This window comes from Amia ocellicauda, chromosome 5 (assembly GCF_036373705.1).
Source record: "Amia ocellicauda isolate fAmiCal2 chromosome 5, fAmiCal2.hap1, whole genome shotgun sequence".
Taxonomy (NCBI): domain Eukaryota; kingdom Metazoa; phylum Chordata; class Actinopteri; order Amiiformes; family Amiidae; genus Amia; species Amia ocellicauda.
Window position 1 is genome coordinate 3,726,326 of NC_089854.1, and position 18,361 is coordinate 3,744,686.

Here is an 18,361-nt window from a genome sequence, read left to right on the forward strand (position 1 = left end):
TTAAGCCATTCCCCAGCGAGAAACATGGAGGATCTGTGGGGCCGGGAATTCACCATGGGAACGCGTTCAGCCTGAGAAAACGCTCCTCGCGGGATTTGCTAACGTGCAATTAGGCCACACTTTGTCTCGCGAAAACATGCAAAAATATGTCGCAGCAGCAGCAATGGCGATGCTATATTGAGATAATGGGACATATGATAACAGATAGTTTACTTCCTTGGAATGTAAAACACTCTGTAATGCACCTATTTATATCACACACTTATAGATGTCCTTCTTTCCTGGGAAGAGAAGGTAACACTGTTCTGTTTCGACCGATCTGTCGTCACTGTGTTTTGGTCATCAGATTTTCAGTATAGAAGAAAATAGACTTCAGAAGCAGGGTGCAGGAGTTTTTATTTTAAGTAATCTCAAACATAAGTGTTAAAAAAGGGAAAATAAATCTTACTTTAATGATACCACATATCTCTTTCTTACTATTAATGGAGATTGAATAGACTTCTGTTTCCTAATGCTGGGAGAAAAAGTAATTTTGTCATCTGCTCTTACAGTCCTATGCTAAAAACTCAAACAAAACAAACTAACAAAAACACACTGTATAGCAGATCAAAATCTATCTACCCTGGGCACACTGTGTTCTTCCTCCTGCCTCCAGTGAAGAGAGCGTACCCTGCTCTGTTTGTTCTGTTCTGGGGGGCGCACAAGACTTTATCTTCTCTTTCTCTTACAGAAAAGGGATTTTTAAACGCCGCAGGCCTGGACAAATCCATCAGTTTTATGAAATGCCAGAGATGACTGACCGCTGGTGGCCTGCCAACAAAATCTTGTCGGGACAGAAACTTCGGAAGCAGCTGGGAGACTAGAGCATCATATTCACTCTCCTGTCCTCTGGCCTTGCACCTCTCTCTCTCTCTCTCAGTCCCTTTTCTATTTCTCACAGTCTCTTTCTTTCCTCGTTGGTGTCTGTTGTACCAGTGGTTCGGGCCCAGTGAAAAGACCCCATAAAGATGCTGGTTTTTGGGAATCTGTGCCTAATGCTTAGGTTGGAAGCTTTGATTTAATCCAAGGGGAGAGAATTTCACTGGGAAAAAATATCTGAACAGTTAAGCTGATGCAGCAGACCAGTTTATGGCACTAGACTCCTTGGACCCTGATCTCTCCTGGTCTTGCATGGGTGTGTGCATGAGTGTGCGTGTATGGGAAGCAGGAGGGCCAGGGTTGGAGTTTCTCCCGCTCTAGTAAACCTCCTGGGCTGTGTTCATGCTTTTACAGGGTCAGTTGATGGGACTGGTATCAGGGAAAACACAGAAAGAGCATCAGGAACGTATATTTCGCTTATTAAAAAATACATACGCAGCATGAATAAAATATATTCCCCACAGCTCATGAGCATACATACTCCTTGAATTTGACATCACCATAGCAATATTTCTACTTGTCATCCAATTGATGTTAAAGTACACTATACATTCACATGCAAACGCAGACTGTATGCATATTGCACAAGATTGACTTTAATTTTCTATGTTTCTATATGTGGGCTGCAGACCTGAAGTTGACGTGGCCTTTGGGCTTTTCATTGCAGGTTAATGGTTTCTAAAAACGTCCCTCGCTTACTAATAGCGCTAGAATCATATCCACTTTTCTGTAAGTGGCTCATTCTTTCGTGCGCTGCCGTTACTGTGGAACACTTTCAAACACAAGCCGCTAATAGTCCCAGACAGACTGTGCTGAGAGGGACCCTTCTTGACACAACACAGCCTGGTGGCAGAGAAAAAAACAAAACCAGTCCGGCTGCAGGCGTCTCTGGGATTGCAGTGCATAAAATTGGGGATGTGGAGAGACAAGCAGATACACCGAGGTGCGCTTTGAAAGCCCCAGGGCATCCTCCCTGAGCTGCCCTGCAAGAGCACATTCGCCTGCTTAGGGATTTGTGTATTAAAGTTTGCATTTATTTATTAGGTTCTAAGTGTGTGGTTAATACATTTACTCTTCTGAAACTTCACGGTGGTGCATTAGCGTGCTTTATTAATTTGCAGCCCCCCTGCCAATGTTTATGCCATTTTCCTGTAATGTCCCAGGGTTAGCATCACTGTACCTGACTATTGTTTTACCGCAATCTCTTTGTGCCGTACTATACTACACTACAGTGTCTGATGTGCACAGTAACCCTCCCAGCCCGGCCCAGTGTCGGTGAGAACAGCACGGAGCTCCCCGGCGGCCTGGACGCTTATAGGATGTGGGAAGAGAGAGCAGCACGGCCTCTCTTTCCATTAATAGACACTGGGAACTTGGCAGGCCTGCACTAAGTGGAATCCCGGCAGAAAAGCCGCAGCTGCACGACAGCGCTGGCAGCCTCCACTCGGTTAGCCGCTCCGCCGCAGGGACGAGGCCAGACCGTGACGAGAGCCGATCCACTGAGGCGGCGTCCTGTCCTCTATTTCCCTGCACTGTATTTCTTCGTTACATTACATATCTGGATTACCCAGACCAGCGTATCAGTCAGATCCTAATAATCCACGGCATACAGTTAAAATGTTTTAGTAACAGTTCCCAGACTGAAGTGACGTTGGCCACGGGCTGATTGGACGCAGTGGCCAGCTGGGAGAAATCTCCAGGGGCAGGCATGCTGATTCCTTCATTTTTTCCCCATATTTTATTACAATTTCAGATAACACTTAGCCAGCAATATATCTTCTTTAATGGCCTACAGACTTTCTCTTGTTAAGGCATAATGTACACTCTAGTATTGCACTAGAGCTGCAGATGAACACCAACAGATAGACATTAACAGTGTACGTGAGAGTAGCACAGGCCCAACCTAGTCAATGTACGAATGGGAAACCAGAGGTCAAGGGTCAATAAATAAAGTGACAGGAAGTTTTGTTTCAACTAGCCTCGGTGCGGTTGCTTTATAATGTATGTTAACAGGCAGTCATTTTCAGAAAACAAGATAATGACAACTGTTGGACTCCCAGCATGTCTTTGATTTGTGAGTTGGGCATCTCTGTTTGGCACGTCTTGACTGCGGCATTTCTCTTTTTTAATTTGCTAGCATTTTTATATTAGTCCGAACCTAATCCTCACACTTGCTCCTTTTTTGTTTTGTTTTAATTTATGCTTGCAGGGCTGTTTGTTTGTTTGTGTGTTTGTGTTTGCCTGCAGTAAATAAGCTAAAGCTGTGAAATGCTGCCGAATCATCAAAACTTGGCTGCCAAACTCCGTGATTACAGCAGCGAGCCCTCGTGCCCGTGCAGCATGCACCTGGCCCGGCCTGCTCCACACGGACTGTGAACTGCAGTTACACAACCAGCAGGACCCGGTCAACAGGGAAACAGGAAGCAAATTACATTCCTCCCCCAGACACTGTGTGCCATGGAAGGGGGCCGGGTTCCTCATTCACTGTTTCCAACTATCCAACTTTGTGTACTTTTTCTTTCTTTCTGTCTCTCAACATGAACAAAATCCTGCAGAAGACTTCTCTGAGAACTATAAAGATGCATTGAGTGGGAGAAGGCTGAAAGTAAAATGGGAGCAATCTGTTTTTTGTTTTGTAGCAGACTTGAACTCGTCGTGATGGTATCACTGCTTACAGAGTGAGGAATCAGCCACACCGGACACAGGAATGCGGGACACTGCTGATTATTCTGCATTAAAAGTAGCATGGGGCAGCATTAGCACATGTTCACATCATTTATAAACTCTCTTCCACTGCCTACAGAACGCAAAAAGAAAATGCTATGGAGATTATACCGTTAAAATAATAAAATAGCAGTTTACACTGTTCAGTTCGATGCAACATCACGCATAAGTCTACAAGGTATTTACAATTAAATCAATGCATTTGCATGCAGAGACAACCTGAATAAATGACTTTATTGATATGTAAGTGTAAACTAAGGAGGAGAGCTGAAAAACACGTTTTACTCGAATCTGCGTCCACAATGCTTCTGAGGTAAAATGGAGTATTCCAACATATGCTCCCAATGTGTGTATTGCGAATTAAAGCCCCAGCTACAACAAACTAACTAGGAACTTATTTACAACTTTATTATTAAACAAAGCAATTGCTGACGAGACAAAGTTTTGAAGAAGTTCACCAAAATAAAGATCAAACAAAATAAAATATACATATATAATACAATAACCCAGCTACAAAGTCACATATTAAAGTTCCTTTTAAAATGTATTTCTAAAAATGTTTCTATTGCTGTTGCTGAAAAAGCGGCATGTCACGAAGCTACTTGTGTATACGTGTCCTTGCAATGACGAATAGAGTGCTTCGCTGGATGGGTTTTAAGGCAAGGTTGGGCATGGACCGAGGGTGAACAAGGCCAAGAAGTTCCCTGGACCGAGACATGTTGACCTCTGACCTTTGCTCCCAATCTGTGATGGCCTGTCATTGTCCACCCCCTGTCTCCACGGTCAGATCTTGCACTGAGAGTATGTATGATGTAAGAAAGGAAAATTATGAAATGTGTGTCTGAAGCTGCGTGCACGTAGCTCTCACATCTTGGAAAAGCCTGGATGTGATGTGAGCTAAGCCAGTCCATAGCAGGCTGATTTAATCGGCTGATCCAGCTTCCCTGCAAGAGCACGTTTCTCCACGGGCTTCACTCCCTGCTTCCCCGGTATTCAGTGTTGGCACATGGGAGTCGCCTGTCCTCAGCTTGCACACACCGTGCAAAATACAACTGGCGTGAATTGCGGGCTACTGGTGATACCGGCGCGCCCTCTGTCGTCTGATCGCGGAATTTGTTTATCAATATGAATCGCGACAGCAGCCCCATCCTGTGTGCAACTTCAAAACATTACAGAGATCATGCGTGCCAAACTTAATTTACAAGGGTGTGTTTGTGTGTGTGTACTGTACTGCTTCATTATATTCAAAGACAAATAACCATAGTTGAATTGAAACATAATAATAAAGATCCATGTCAGCAGAAATCCTGCACAGAAGTGAATACAAAATGAATAAAACAAAAATCTGTGCCTACCTGCATTTGCTCTCCCTGCACAACCTGCACGGCGAGCTGCTCTTAGTCCTGCATGTGCTTTAGCTGCTTTTTTAAATCTATTCACAGAAATAAATGACACTGGATTACTTATTGTGTATCTGGAGGCAGTTTAAAAATAATATGAAAACACATTGCTTTTCTGTATATTGTTTTTCACCAGCACACTACTTCCCTATACCACTGTAATGAGCTCTACATGTCTATGTATGTACATTTTTATATATTTGGATCTGTAAACTTGGGCAAAGGGGAAAATAGCAGTTATTATCTACTCAAATATATGGATGGGCGCCCTTTTTCTCACAAATACTCTTCAGTAATTACAGAGGTCATAGATATAGAGTACAATTTATATGAAAGCACCTAAGTGGCAGACTCCTCAGTCACACACACATTGAATTATAGCATATTATATGTTCATTCCCACTTTCAAAACGACATTCCCTTTTAATCACAATTCCCGCCATCCCAGCCCCCCGCCGTTACTTTATTACTGCCCCCGACACAAACAAATATTGTGAAACAGCTCTGTTCTAGCGTAATAAGAAGAAATAATAAGAATAAATAACATGGAGCCTGCCTGATATTTTAATATTGCTGGAATTGAATACACATGCACTGAAATAAAACTGTGCTTCAGTTTAAATAAATTCAAAAAACAACAGCAAACCGCTGAATCGTTTGAACGGCCTACTGCTGCCAGTGACGATCTTTGACTGGTTTCAACAGCCACAACGTCCACAGAAAACAAACATCGTTCCAGTACGGTGATCTATAGCCTTGCCGTTTTGTACAATCATACTTTGGGCAATGACAATGTATAAAGCAACGAAGAGGTGCGTGTTTAATCCACACAGCGCCGGCGGCAGGCGTTTCACTGCATGATCACCTGAATCTCCACACAAAAAGCCGTTGACGCAGATGACGTCCTATCGCCTGGGTCAAACCAACACTCAGAGGGGGTGTGTGGGGGTAATATCATTATTTAGACATTTCAGTTTGGAGGTGACCTGCCTACATTTCGCATATGTATATTTTGAAAAGTTGTATGCGTAATAGTTCGTAAAAAAATAAAATAAATGTGTGTGTGTGTAGTGTGTAGTATGTGATATGCACCCCCCCCCCATTCAAAGTGGAACCCGCCCCCTTTGCCCTATGGGTCAGTTAAAATAATATTAAGTGTTAAAGGGGAAGATTCCTGTAAGTTGAACATGTCTGTGATTGCTATGATTTTTGACTTCATCCAAGCCGAATCATGTGATATGATAACAAAAAGAAAATCGTAGAAAGAGATCTTCCAGACAAGGGGAGAAGAATGACGTCATGAGCGGCGCCTGCGGTCATCACTTCATAAAGAGGAATTCAAAGGCGGTGCGGCAAAACACATCAGGAGTAAAGTTTGCAACTAGCAATTGCTGCTGGTTTACAACACAATTATGAATTGAATACTGAAATGTAAAGATGTCACGCTGCTATCCAGTATGTCGTGGTTTGTATGTGTAGCTCTCGGGTGAAGCGATGCCCCGCCGTCGTCCAATAGCAGCGCAGACCGGCTTAAAGGGGCGGCCATTGGATATTTACCCGGCCAAAAACAATATGGCTGTGACGCTCCGAGCTGTCAAAGAGCAGAAGCGCCGGGTCCCGAGCATCGGGCTGGATCGGGTCTGTGCGCGGGCCTGGCACCAGATCACAGCTGGAGACAGTGTGCACAGGGGCGGGCCTCGGTGTAGTGTGACAGTTCCAGCGCTAAACCTCTCAACACAACACTCACTGGCGGACTAATGCAACGATTACATCCACAGCAATGCTGAGCGATCCCACATCGGGCGGGTCGGTAGACACGCGGCTGGGATATAACCGCGTGTTTGCTATGATGTGGCGTACGCGGTACAGTGTTCGGTGTGTTTTGGGTCTGGTACATAAAGCTTATTTCAAAACCCCTCCCTCCCTCTCCGTGTGTCTGCCTATAAATATTATTGAATGAAGGCGCCTGCAGGGCCTCGCCTTTAAGACGGGCCCGAGCGAGGCTGTGACGTCACCGCAGCCAGGCCAGCCGGAGAGCCGAGCCGAGCCGAGCGGAGACGGAGCGCAGCGCAGCGGCGAGGTCGGCGGCTGAGTCCATTCCCTGCGCGGAGCCTCTAACTGCGCTTGTGCCTTAAATGAACGCGCCGCCGTGTCGGATCCACAGCCCCGCCGGAAGCGCCCTCTTTGCCTGGACGAGCCCCGCGTCTCTGTTCGTGCGGGGCGGGAGTTAAAGGCGGCGGCGACAACAGCACAGTCTCCGCACAGCGCAGTCCCGGGCCGCGGGCTGTGCAGCCAGCGAGCGGCAGCGGCGGCGCTTCCCACCTCTCGGGCCCCAGTGTCGGCTGGGCTTTGACTTCCGAGGCGCCCGTCCCAGGGGGTGCGGTGTAGCGCCGGCCGGCCGTCCGTCTCCGCGGTGTCGCCATGCTGTCCAACGCGCAGAACCAGAACTCGCCCGCCTTCCCGAACCCCAACCAGCCGGCGCCGCCGCCGCCGCAGGGGCCGCAGAACCCCGCGCAGTTCCTGCAGTTCCACGTCAAGCCCGCCCTGCTGATCCGAAAGAACGCCATCACGGACGACTACAAGGTCACCAGCCAGGTCCTGGGGCTGGGCATCAACGGCAAGGTGCTGGAGATCTTCCAGAAGAAGAGCGGGGACAAGTACGCCTTGAAGGTAAGCGGCTCCTGGACACCTTACTGGGCTGTGTTTAAATGTGCCCCCTTCCCCACTGCGGTGCCGCCTTCTCGGCTGACTTTATCCGGGGCTGTGGCGCGGATGGGGGACTGTACCTGCGTGCTCCTCTTATTGGGACACCACGTCTCCCCCGCCCCGCTGTAGCGACCTGAGGGAGCGTGTTCACCAGATCCCACCCGCTCTCCGGTTTCTTTAGTGGTTCTGCCGAGCAGTGACGGAAATGGGTTAATTGAGGGCGAATGGTTCGAACAGGCGACCCCCTCGACCCAGTAGTGCAATAAAACCAGGGCTGTGTCACTTGAGGTACCTATGGTGGTCGTGTTGTAAAGTGGACTGGACAACTGCGTGAACTTCCTGATTTGACAGTGGTCGACCCATAGGGGATCTCCGAGCTTCTCCAACTCCAAAGCCCGAGGCCCAGGCGGTCCTCTCCCCATGGCCCTGGTGAAGTTGCTTGAACAGCCCGAGCTGTGAGCAGAGCTGGCCGGGCTGTGAGGGCCGGACGTGGCGCTGCTCTTCGTGATCGTGTGTAACAGTAACAGGCGACCGGAGTGCCGGCAGCGTCTGACCTTCTGGTCAGTGTTAATGAAGCCCTGTCTGACCGGCCGGGTGTGTATCGTGGTATGCGTTGGTAGGGCTTGGTGCAGTCGTGGTTTTATTGGCTTTGTCGGGACAGACATTCCTCACGCAATATACTAGTGAAATTCAACCCGCTCCCACTCGCTGGAAATGGCACAGATAGCCGGGCAGCAGAGGTGAAACCGGCACCTTGTCCTCCGGGACGCCAGTCCTGCTCGGCGGTTATATTCGTGTTGAGTCGATGGGACACGGGCCTAATCTGTTGTATCATTTCCCTTAAACCGAAACACCGACCCCCACTGCTTCCCTCCGCTGTGAAGATGGAAATGCATTATTCAGTTCTTCTACACATGGTTTATAACGGTCTTTTTCTTCAGTTTCCACGAACTGCAGCCTTTTCCACGCAGTGAATCTTCCTTCCCCCGCCAGCTGTCTGTCGAGACTGTAATACCAGACCTTTTGCACAGGAGATCATGCCAGACTTTTAACCCCTTCCGTCAAACGTTTGTGAATTAGTCGTTTTGTCACCCCTCAGAAAATCGCCATCCAGTGCAGTTGAGAGGCTGAAATGTTCAGTTGTTTTCATGACCACAGTAACTCATTTCTCCCCTCCTACAGAATGCCAGCAGTGATTCAGTCTTGATGAAGAAGGGACGATTATTAGGACTGACTCCTGTTTCTTTCCCTCCGGTCTTTTTTCCTAGTTAAATTCTTCTAGAAGACCTTCTCTCTCCATGTACAAAACTAATAGGTGTTGAGCCTACAAAACAGCTCTAAAAGATGCTATAGAAGACGTAGCCATATGGTGCCTTCAGTGCTGTGTAGGACAATGCCCAACCTGTGGGCAGTAAAAGCTTTTATTGGCGGGGGAAATAAAGATCTGTTTTTCAGGCCTCACTGATCAGCTGTGATAGCAGTCAATATTGCTGCTCTGGTCAAAGAATATAAAATCAGCAGCCTTGTGTTGGCGTTCGCTTTATTTTAAACTTTTCTCCTGGTAACTTTGTGTCAGTCGGAATTGATCGAACACCCGCCACTCAGCTCAGATAGGATGTTGGTATACAATTGTTCTAAGAGCCCTTTTTCTCTTACTTCAGAAACCTGTAACAGTTTAAGACCTGGTTATGACTACTGTTAGGCCACTTGTGTTTAAGGGTGTATTGAATTAAATGAGTTCACGGCTGGAAACAAGGCCAGAAGACGCCATGAGTGGATTTCCGTGTCTCTGGTATGCAGCATTGAGTTGTTTTCATGTCACATGGTGGCACAGTGTTGGCATCATCCCCTCTTTCCTGGTTGTGTTGACTTGGATGTTTGTAATTCTCTTATAGAGCATGTGAAGTCTTGGTATACTAGGAATTTAAGTGCTCTGTAATGCAGTAATGCACTGACCGATGCCTTGGCCAAATGCTGATACGTCACGCGGCCCATTTGAATTCAGCCATTGCTACCGTTATCGATAAGGCAAATATTGACTCGACGCAAGGCGGGTGAAACTATTCCTATTACTTGGAGATACAAAGGCAGGCGATAGGGACTGTATTTGTTTGTATTGCAGTGTGGCTTGGCTCACGCAATTGGGCGTTCCTGTGTGGTGCTCGGAGGAGATAATGTTTCATACAGTCACGTGCCGCTTTCTGTGACAAACAGGAACTGTGGCCGCATGGACTGACAGTTCCTAAGCAGCCAGCCATCTTGCTGTTGGCTGAAAACGTTCTGTTTATCCCCGCAGTCTTCCCGTTCCTTACGGGGGTGCCAACAAAAACCGGAGACGAGTTCTGACTGTTCTGTGCGTGGCTCACAGGTGTCGTACGGGCCCTGCTGTGATGTTGCCTGTGTTGAATTTAAAGTTGTGTGCAAATAGCAAAACAAACGGGAGTCAGGAAGGAAGGCCGTTGCTGTGATTTGTATTGCCACCCGTGGATCACTTACATTTTTCAGTGTTGCCATGTGTTTTGAAACAATGAGGGCAGATAAAAAAATTGCACTGTCATCGTACGTTGTGAAATGCCATGCCGTTTGAAAGCGCTGGACGGCTCTGGAGTCACGGTTTCCTCTGAAGCCTAACGGTCCCTGAATACGATTGCAGGTCTTCAGTTAGGACTTCCTCACACTCTGTGACTTCTTCACACTTGCTTTGTAAGGCCCTTTAGTTGTCTACCAAATAAAGATCGATAAGGGTGATGATCTGGGGATAATCAATTGGAATTGGAATGTTTTTTTCTGTTTTTAATATTCTGGAGTTATAGATCCAGATTGAGCGGGGAGATCGATGTGCTTTTGATCATGGTGGGAAGGAGGGATTGTCAAGCTGGAGGGCTAGAGAACAAGCAGAGGCCGCAGTCAGGTGTCACCTTCTGAACTGGAGGTTGCTGGCAAGGCTGCTGTTTTGATGTCATCCAGGCGCTGGCTTAATCTCTGTTTTGGTTCCTGCCTTGGGGTTCCCCTCCTGCCTTTTGAAGCGCTCTGATATTTGTGAGGCTGCCGCGGTTCCCCAGAATAGCTCTGTCCTCCAAGCTGTGTGTGACACCAAGCTGGAACATTCACTTTGGTACTTTACTAAAAACAAATAACCAGTTTTCCCCCGGACAGTTTATGTTGGAATCCTCCAAAAATACCCACGTTTTGCAGAAATGGCCGCTGTTTATGTGCATATGACGCATAACCATCGCATTTATAGAGTTTATTTATTGACAGACTGGCATACAAATAGATTGGCATACAGATAGAATGTATATTTCATATGCATGTCTGTAGGTTGTGTTATGCATATAAACACCCAAAGCCCTCTGACTTCATAGATTTGTCTTGCAGGGGGAAACCATAGCGAAAGACATTTTATATCAAGAAGCAAAACTATTATGCAAAATAATGTTTTAGTATAAAGGAGAGAGAACAGATTGTGTTGATTTGCATGTGGTAAAAGTTATATAAAAAAAAAAAAAAAAAAAAAATATGCAAATGCAAATATTGCCCACCCTTTGTATGATTAGTTTTGTATAGTCTGTGAGTAGTTGGTTGGCTTAAACTGAAACACGTTCTCTCAGCTGATAGTTGTTCCTGGGAATGACCTGTAATCATCTTGGTGTACCGATTCCTCAAGTATCATTTTGCCCACAGGCAGTGTTAAAGACTTGCTGAAACAAAGCTGTAGGAGCGTTATGGGATAAATATGAACGGTATGAGAGCGTGGCCATGTTGTTTTGCTTTATAAAGTATGGAGCAGTAGGATGTTTTGGCTTTCAAAATGCCGGTGTATATGTTTTATATGTATGTATGTATGTATGTATGTATGTATGTGTGTGTGTGTGTGTGTGTGTGTGTGTGTGTGTGTGTGTGTGTACATATATACACACACGTGTGTGTTTACATATGTGTATATATATATGTGTGTATATGTATATAATGTGTGTGTATATATATATATGTATAGATGTGTGTGTGTGTGTGTGTGTGTGTGTATATGTGTGTGTATATATATGAGAGAGAGCGAGAGAGATGCAGTCTAAATTATGGTCAAGTTTCTGCAGTACACACACTTTTCTGACTGTCTCTATTGTGTTTTGATGCTGGACTTTTCTGGTGAAAACTGTTTCCAGTAAATCCATAGCAAGCTATCTGAGAAATGTAGATGTTCAAGATCCTGCCAGGACAAGGAGAATCTAGTTTGTGGTGAGGTGTTTCCCAGGATTTGCTGTTAAAACGGATCCAGGAACTGACGCAATATCCAGTAATCCTTTTTTTGTTTTTAAATTTTCATAGGTACCAGGTGTGTGTGTGTGTGTGTGTGTGTGTGTGCATATATTATATATAAATACACACACACTCGTACATGTTATTTTCTTCCTAAAACTAGAAAGAATCTCTGGCATGTTATTTACTGTGTGTGACAATAGAGCTCGTATCATTTTGGCCTGCTTAGCCTAAAGAGCCAGGATCCTTCCACCAGTCTGAGAGAGGCACTTCTATATGTCCAGTCCAGTCCAGTAGTGCCGGTACTGTGCCAGGTTGCTTTGTAGACTCGGCTCCAGCTGTGAGCAGGAACCCGGTTTTACTAGCAGTGTGATTTGTGCCCAGGCGAGCCACGGTGCTTAATTAATGTAGTGATAATACGTGCAGTTTCTCATTTGCATTCTGCCGGACATGTGGAAATAAAGGCGCTATTTGTGGTCTTGCATCCAGACGTGCCAGCCAAACGGGGCGAACGTGAAGGGTGGCCAGTGCTGCAGTACTCATAGTGGGGGTGATGTCACCTTCTTTTCTCATCTTTCAGTCACTGTCACTCAGGCACTGCCAGTATTTCTCACTGCAGCAGGGCTGTTTTTAGTAACTCGTATGTGTGTGTGGCTCTGTGTGTGTTTGTGCGCGTTCCTAATCCCAGGAACAGGTGGGGAATCCTCTCTCCCGGGGGTCATCCTACAGAGCACAGCAACCAAGACTGCATTGCAGTTTCTTTTCCCTTGACACGAGGCACGGCACAGATTCAACCTGCACTTGATGCCTCGTTTAATTTTGGTGCTGAAATCTGGTCAGAAATGAACATGAATGTTTATATTGTGAATACTGTTTATTGGGTTGAGTATTTTACATTGCGTAAATAAAAACAATTCAATTTTTAATACTTGTGATTAAAATGTCAGTCCTTAAAATCACTTAAAAAAAATTTAAAATCTTTGTGATTTTAACACAAACTAAAACAATTAACTTTAAAATAAACATGCTCAAATCAACAAAACAAACGTGATAAAAGCAAAAACTGTACACCAACAAAAGGGTCAAATACATTGAAAATAACTGAAAATGCATTAAACAAAATAAAGAAACAATTAAAAGGAAAAAATAAAAAACAAACAAAAAAGGTCTAATGCATTTTAAATTAAACCCAAAACGGTCAATGTATTTGACAACAAAATATAACAAAACTATACCAAAAAAAACCTGAACAATGTGATTTAAAAACCACTAAATCTTTAAAAACAATTAAGATTCGTTTTTTTAAAATCTTTTAAAACAATCATCCTTAAAATCTTTAAAAGATCTTGGACTCGGGCTCCAGCAGGGGGAACTAACCGTCCCCGGAGGTGGGTCCCATCCCGTTTATATTGTGAATGCATCCAGATTTATTATTATCATGATTGTGATTGAAGCTTTGAGACTCGTCCTCACTGTGCGTGGCCTCTCTCTGTGGTCGGGGAAAGCAACCAGGGCTTTGTCGGGCTGTTGAAGTTCACTCTGGATTTAGTACTAGCGTGTTTGTTCCCCTAAGGCAGGGCATGAGTCAGACACACCCAACAATGGGACTCTGAGTTGTCCTCCATTCATAAATCCGCTCTTATGCAAACAGGCTTCAAGGAACACAAATATAAATTCTGCTTTTACTCTCCACCCCGCCCTACCAAAAGCTTGTCATTGATACCAAAAGGTTTTGAATCCAGATCCGCTCTTGATGCTGCGTCCGGCCCATTTGCGTGAACCTGCAGTGCTGCCATCCCGTACAGTAGAAAATTTGATCTCGTCACTCGCCGCCGCAACCTTTTGTAGTTTTTTGTTGTTGTTGCTTCCCTGATGCAAGTTGTCATGGGACTGACACCTCGCAGCGACCGGCCACTCCTGCCAGAAGCGGGCAGCCAGCTGAAGATGACACCTTGGAAGAATGTGTGACTTGTGCTGATGTCATCGTAAAAGCGATCTATTAATCAGTCGTGGCGGCTTCAGAGCCTGTCTGTGCCTGGAAGTTGTCAAGCCCAGCGCTGCCATGGAGCGGAGAAGACCTGTTCTCAGCAGGCTGGGCTGTGATGGGAGACAGACGCATACCTCTTGTCCGCCGAGAGGGGGGAGGGGGTTCTGTCTGTTGCTGCTCTCCATGATGGTTAGACATGATAAAACACAATAAAGCATTTTTACTTTATAGCTTCTCTGCTGTGACTCTTGCATTATAATAGTTATATATTCTGCTTCTGTTCAACATTGTGCCTTTGAGAGTTACTGGTACTGGAAGGATGTAATGTATTCGCTTATTTTGAATAGTAAACGAGGAGGGGATCAACAATGTCTATATAAAGCCAGACAATTGCGTACATCTGCAGATGCTAACGGAAGTGTGTGGAAATCTGAGAGCTTCTGGAAGGCAACGGACAGGAACACGACTCCACCGCCAGAGCTGTTAGTCACATGAACTAAAGGGCATCAGGCACACAGACTGTCCAGCCGAGCATGCAACGCAGTGTCCGCAATTCAATCTCGACAGCCGTGTTTTGTTTTGTGTTTTTATAAACAAGTTGATTTCTTCTCCAAGACCTTTCGCCGTGGCATGTTACAAGCAGAGGATTAAGTGTTGAAATAGATGTGAAATCGAAAGGGGGAAGTTGCTCTCTCGCTGTTGTGTCTGAGAGGTGTGTGTAGGTGGCAGGAATGGGACGTGTGGGTGACTTGCGCAGGAACGTGGGGACTAGAGCGAAAAACACAGGCTTAAAATAAATCTCTAAAGGTTTCCAAAAAGAAAAAAATAGTGTCAGATTTCTTTTGTTGTTTTCCCCCCACAAGTTAAAGGTTTTCTCATGCTGTAGCTTAGTCTGTTTGGGTTTGAATACGAGACCTTGTCGACAACGAAGACCATATAAAGACTTCTGGGGCTTATGCTCTTTGCGTTTACTTCACTGCTTTGGCCAAATGTGACTGCATTCGCGTTAGTGCTGGTCCATTCGTGCTTCACGTACCCGTAGACATTTTTTACAAGCAGTGCTTTGGCGAAGGGTGCTGTATCAAATAAAGATCTTGCTGTTAACGCAGTGCTTCATCATTCAAGATTATGAACCTCAGGAAGTGAATAGCAGGACTTGTCCTTTAGTGATGAGGGCGGAGGAAATACACCCACAGATTGGGCTGCTTCAGATTTTGTCCTTGTACTGTAGATGTCGAGGGAATTTGTTAAATAAAAGCAGAGAGAGGCTCTGCGGGTGTGAAATAATGCGGAGAATGGCATTTTGGTGTATTTCCCCTGCTGAAGGGGGTTTAAATATAACTGCTCAGCAAGCAAACGGAACTGCTTACAGTTGCATAAAAAAAAAAAAAAAAGTTGTTTTGTGTTTGCTGAATTGAAAACGTTCCTTCAAGCAGGAGAGAGGGTGGCGTAAAACAGAATGAAGAGAGAGAGCCTTAGGGGTCTGGGACAGTCTGCCTGTGTGTCCCGAAATGGCTGCATGAAACTCCTAATATCTACAGGAGGCCAAAAGGCCTTGTGTTGTTTCATGATAAGGAAATCCAAGAAAAGTGTTGATCTGCGGGAGTGAAACCAGCCCACCGTGTTTCAGCTCTAGTTTATCATCGAAAAGCCATGGATGTTTAAGTATTTCAGTTAACTAACTTCCCAACTACCTGGACACAGTATACATCCACAGGCTCCTTGTGTAAGAGGAAGACTAAGGCAGGGGTCTGCATTAGGGCGCGCTACACGGTATGCTACTCTAATCTGGACCCTATCAGTCAGGTAGCTGTCTGCCCACCCTGACAGGCTGAGAGGTTTAATAAAAACACAGACTCAAGCTCCTCCGAGGGGATTTGCTTCTCTGTTGTCGTTCAGTTATAATAAACGAGGATCGCTCGTGCCTGTTAAACTAGTGTGATGTGTACCTACTTTAATCTACAGCTGATGCACTGGCCAGCACTGACAGATGGTCACCTGTGTGCCACACTATAGTCCCGTTAATCAATGAAATGCACCCAATTTAGGTACAGCTAAATGTGTAATCGTGTGAATCAGTGTTAATTAGGATTGTTTTATTGACAGCTCTTTGTCCCTGTGATTATTCTCCCTCTGTATGGCAACTTCAGGTGGCTGAAAACAGAATTACACACCGGATTTAGCCGGTCCTCTATCCTCTGCCTCCCCCGGGCAGCCTGCTCCCAGAGAGTCCTCCTCGGAAAAGACTCCCCTTTTACACAAGGGAACATTCTTCCGAAAGGCCGGGCTCAGTTCCAGAAGGATGGCCTGATGTGACCCTCAGATTCCAGCCATGATTAGCTGAAACCTTCACCCCCATCCCAGTGGCAGAAACACTTTCCATTGTCGTTCTGGATGTGTTCTTGTTTATTTATCTGTTCCTGCTTTGCATAGTCTCTGCTGTGATTCTGCTCGGCCCGTGCGACCCCATGACAGGGCCGGGAAGACAATGTGCTGTGTTGATGGTCTCTGGGGGGGGTGTGGGATAGCAAAGGAACTTTCCCAGCATTCCCTGGAACTGAACTCAGACCCCAGCCCTGGAGGGGGGTCAAGAATCTATCGCAGTATGCCAGTCGGCTGCAGTAATCATGATGGCTTTAACCAGGGCTGTCGGTACTCGTTTTGGGTCTTGTTTAGAAAACTGCATCGGTATGTACAGTGTATGTATGTTTTGTTTTTTAATTTGTATTATTTTTCAATGCAAAATGTGTATTTACCTTCATAGGTTTAGTGATAATCCTCCTGGAGGTACTGGCACGCGCTCAAGCTACGGTGCCTTGTGATGGTCCCCCTTTAATTAACAGCGTCGTCACAGAGAAAACGACTGTTCCTCGTGTTCTTGAAGGAGGCTTTGCTACTGCCAGCCTTGTAATTAAATCTTTCTTGGTAATTTAGTTAATTAGTAGTAACACAGGGAATTGGGAACTGCTTGGAAGAATTGCCGTTTTCATTTTGATGTTATTATTATTGTGATCTGTTTATGTCAAACAGTGGTTAAGGGAAGGGATCGTCACCATGGGGTTGAGGCTTCGAACCCCAGTTGTGCCGCTGATGGTCCAGTCCATCTGTCAGTCCAGGATTTTATTTCCTCCAGGCTAGGATTAGGGATGTAAGCCTAATTAACCTTCTGGCCAGCTGTTAAAATACAGAGCCCACTGGAGATGGGTTTAGGTAGATCTGTAATAAAAAAAAAAAAAAAAAAAACCTCCCTTCACTTTCCCGTCCCGCACGGTGTTTGTCAGCCGCGGTGTCATATATGCTCTCTAACCCAGTTTAACCCCATTCCCTGCAGGGCTGGTGTCGGCGTCGAGACATGTCTGTGCGGTTAGTTTCCGGTCTCGTAGCTCTCACTATGGGCTGCTGGAGGGGGCGGGGTAGACAATTGATGAGCGCTGAGGTGAATGGAGTAGGTGAGCAAGTGACATGAAGGGCTTCTGTGAACAGCTGCCGAGGCGGAAGGGAGTGTGTGCCTGGCAGAGGTGTGTGAACGAGGAATAGGGTGAAAGGCAGCTGAATCGCTCAGGGCGCACTGTGTCCCAGCACTCGCGGTTTGTTTATTGCATCTCCAGAGCATGCCTCCATTTCTAGCCCTTAGAGTGTAGCATCCAACCCCACACACCTGCACAGACTTGAGCAAGGACAGCCCCCCCCATCGCCCGGCACCCGAGCAATGCTTCCCTCCGTGATCGAGACGGTCTCTTAAATGTGAGCCGTGCGGATGGCTGGGATCAGAGAGAGGGGGAGAGGGACGCTGCAGCTATTCTGGGGTTTTATTTAGCAGGGACGATATCACGTGTTGTAACCTTAGCCGCCAAAGAAATGTCCAGAGGGCAGGCCTTCGATATTTAACAGTTTAGGCCCTTTGAGCTGGGACTCGATTTAGGCTGTCTTGCCTAAATTAGCAGTTCTGCCGATTTCCAGCTTTTAATGTCACCTTTTTATTTTCTTTCTTTCCTCATCTCGTCTGATTTAATGGAAGGGACTGGATTTGCTGCAGGGAATAGGCACTATTAAACTAAACCTGGTTAAATATGTAGATTTTATATGATGTATTTATTATTACTGAATCTCTCATAATCAACAAAAAAAAAAATAAGCCTGCTGGCGGCCCGATTTCGACAGATTGCCAAGAGGAAGTGACAGATTCAGTCCACCGTCTTATCTGTGCTGACGACGCTTTGCATATAAATTGTTTCTCACGCTGGATTTGAATTATTTGTCCCTTTTCCGCTTTTTGTTGCAGTGATTAAGAATGTGATCGGCAAACTGCTTGTGTTTTCTCTCGGGCTTCTCGGATGGGCCTAGTTTTTATTGCAGTCCTCTAACCACA

At 45.8% G+C, this 18,361-nt stretch overlaps 1 protein-coding gene and 1 long non-coding RNA gene across 3 annotated transcripts in view; one reads left to right on the plus strand and one right to left on the minus strand.

Annotated features, from left to right (window-relative positions):
- Positions 1-379: 379 nt before the first annotated feature.
- On the minus strand, positions 380-5,468 carry LOC136749221 (uncharacterized). The gene is made up of 2 exons (XR_010816724.1): positions 4,998-5,468; positions 380-3,647 (listed from the first exon to the last, which is right to left on the minus strand). It is a non-coding gene; the product is annotated as an uncharacterized LOC136749221 (long non-coding RNA).
- A 1,588-nt stretch (positions 5,469-7,056) lies between these two features.
- The window catches only part of LOC136749222 (MAP kinase-activated protein kinase 2), a 57,853-nt gene continuing 46,548 nt past the window's right edge, over positions 7,057-18,361 (plus strand). The window contains exon 1 of one of the 2 annotated variants that reach the window (XM_066703291.1): positions 7,057-7,712. In XM_066703291.1, the coding sequence (XP_066559388.1) occupies positions 7,464-7,712 (249 nt within the window). In that variant the 5' untranslated portion in view covers positions 7,057-7,463. The remainder of the gene's footprint in view (positions 7,713-18,361) is intronic. The other variant, XM_066703289.1, reaches the window with a different exon arrangement.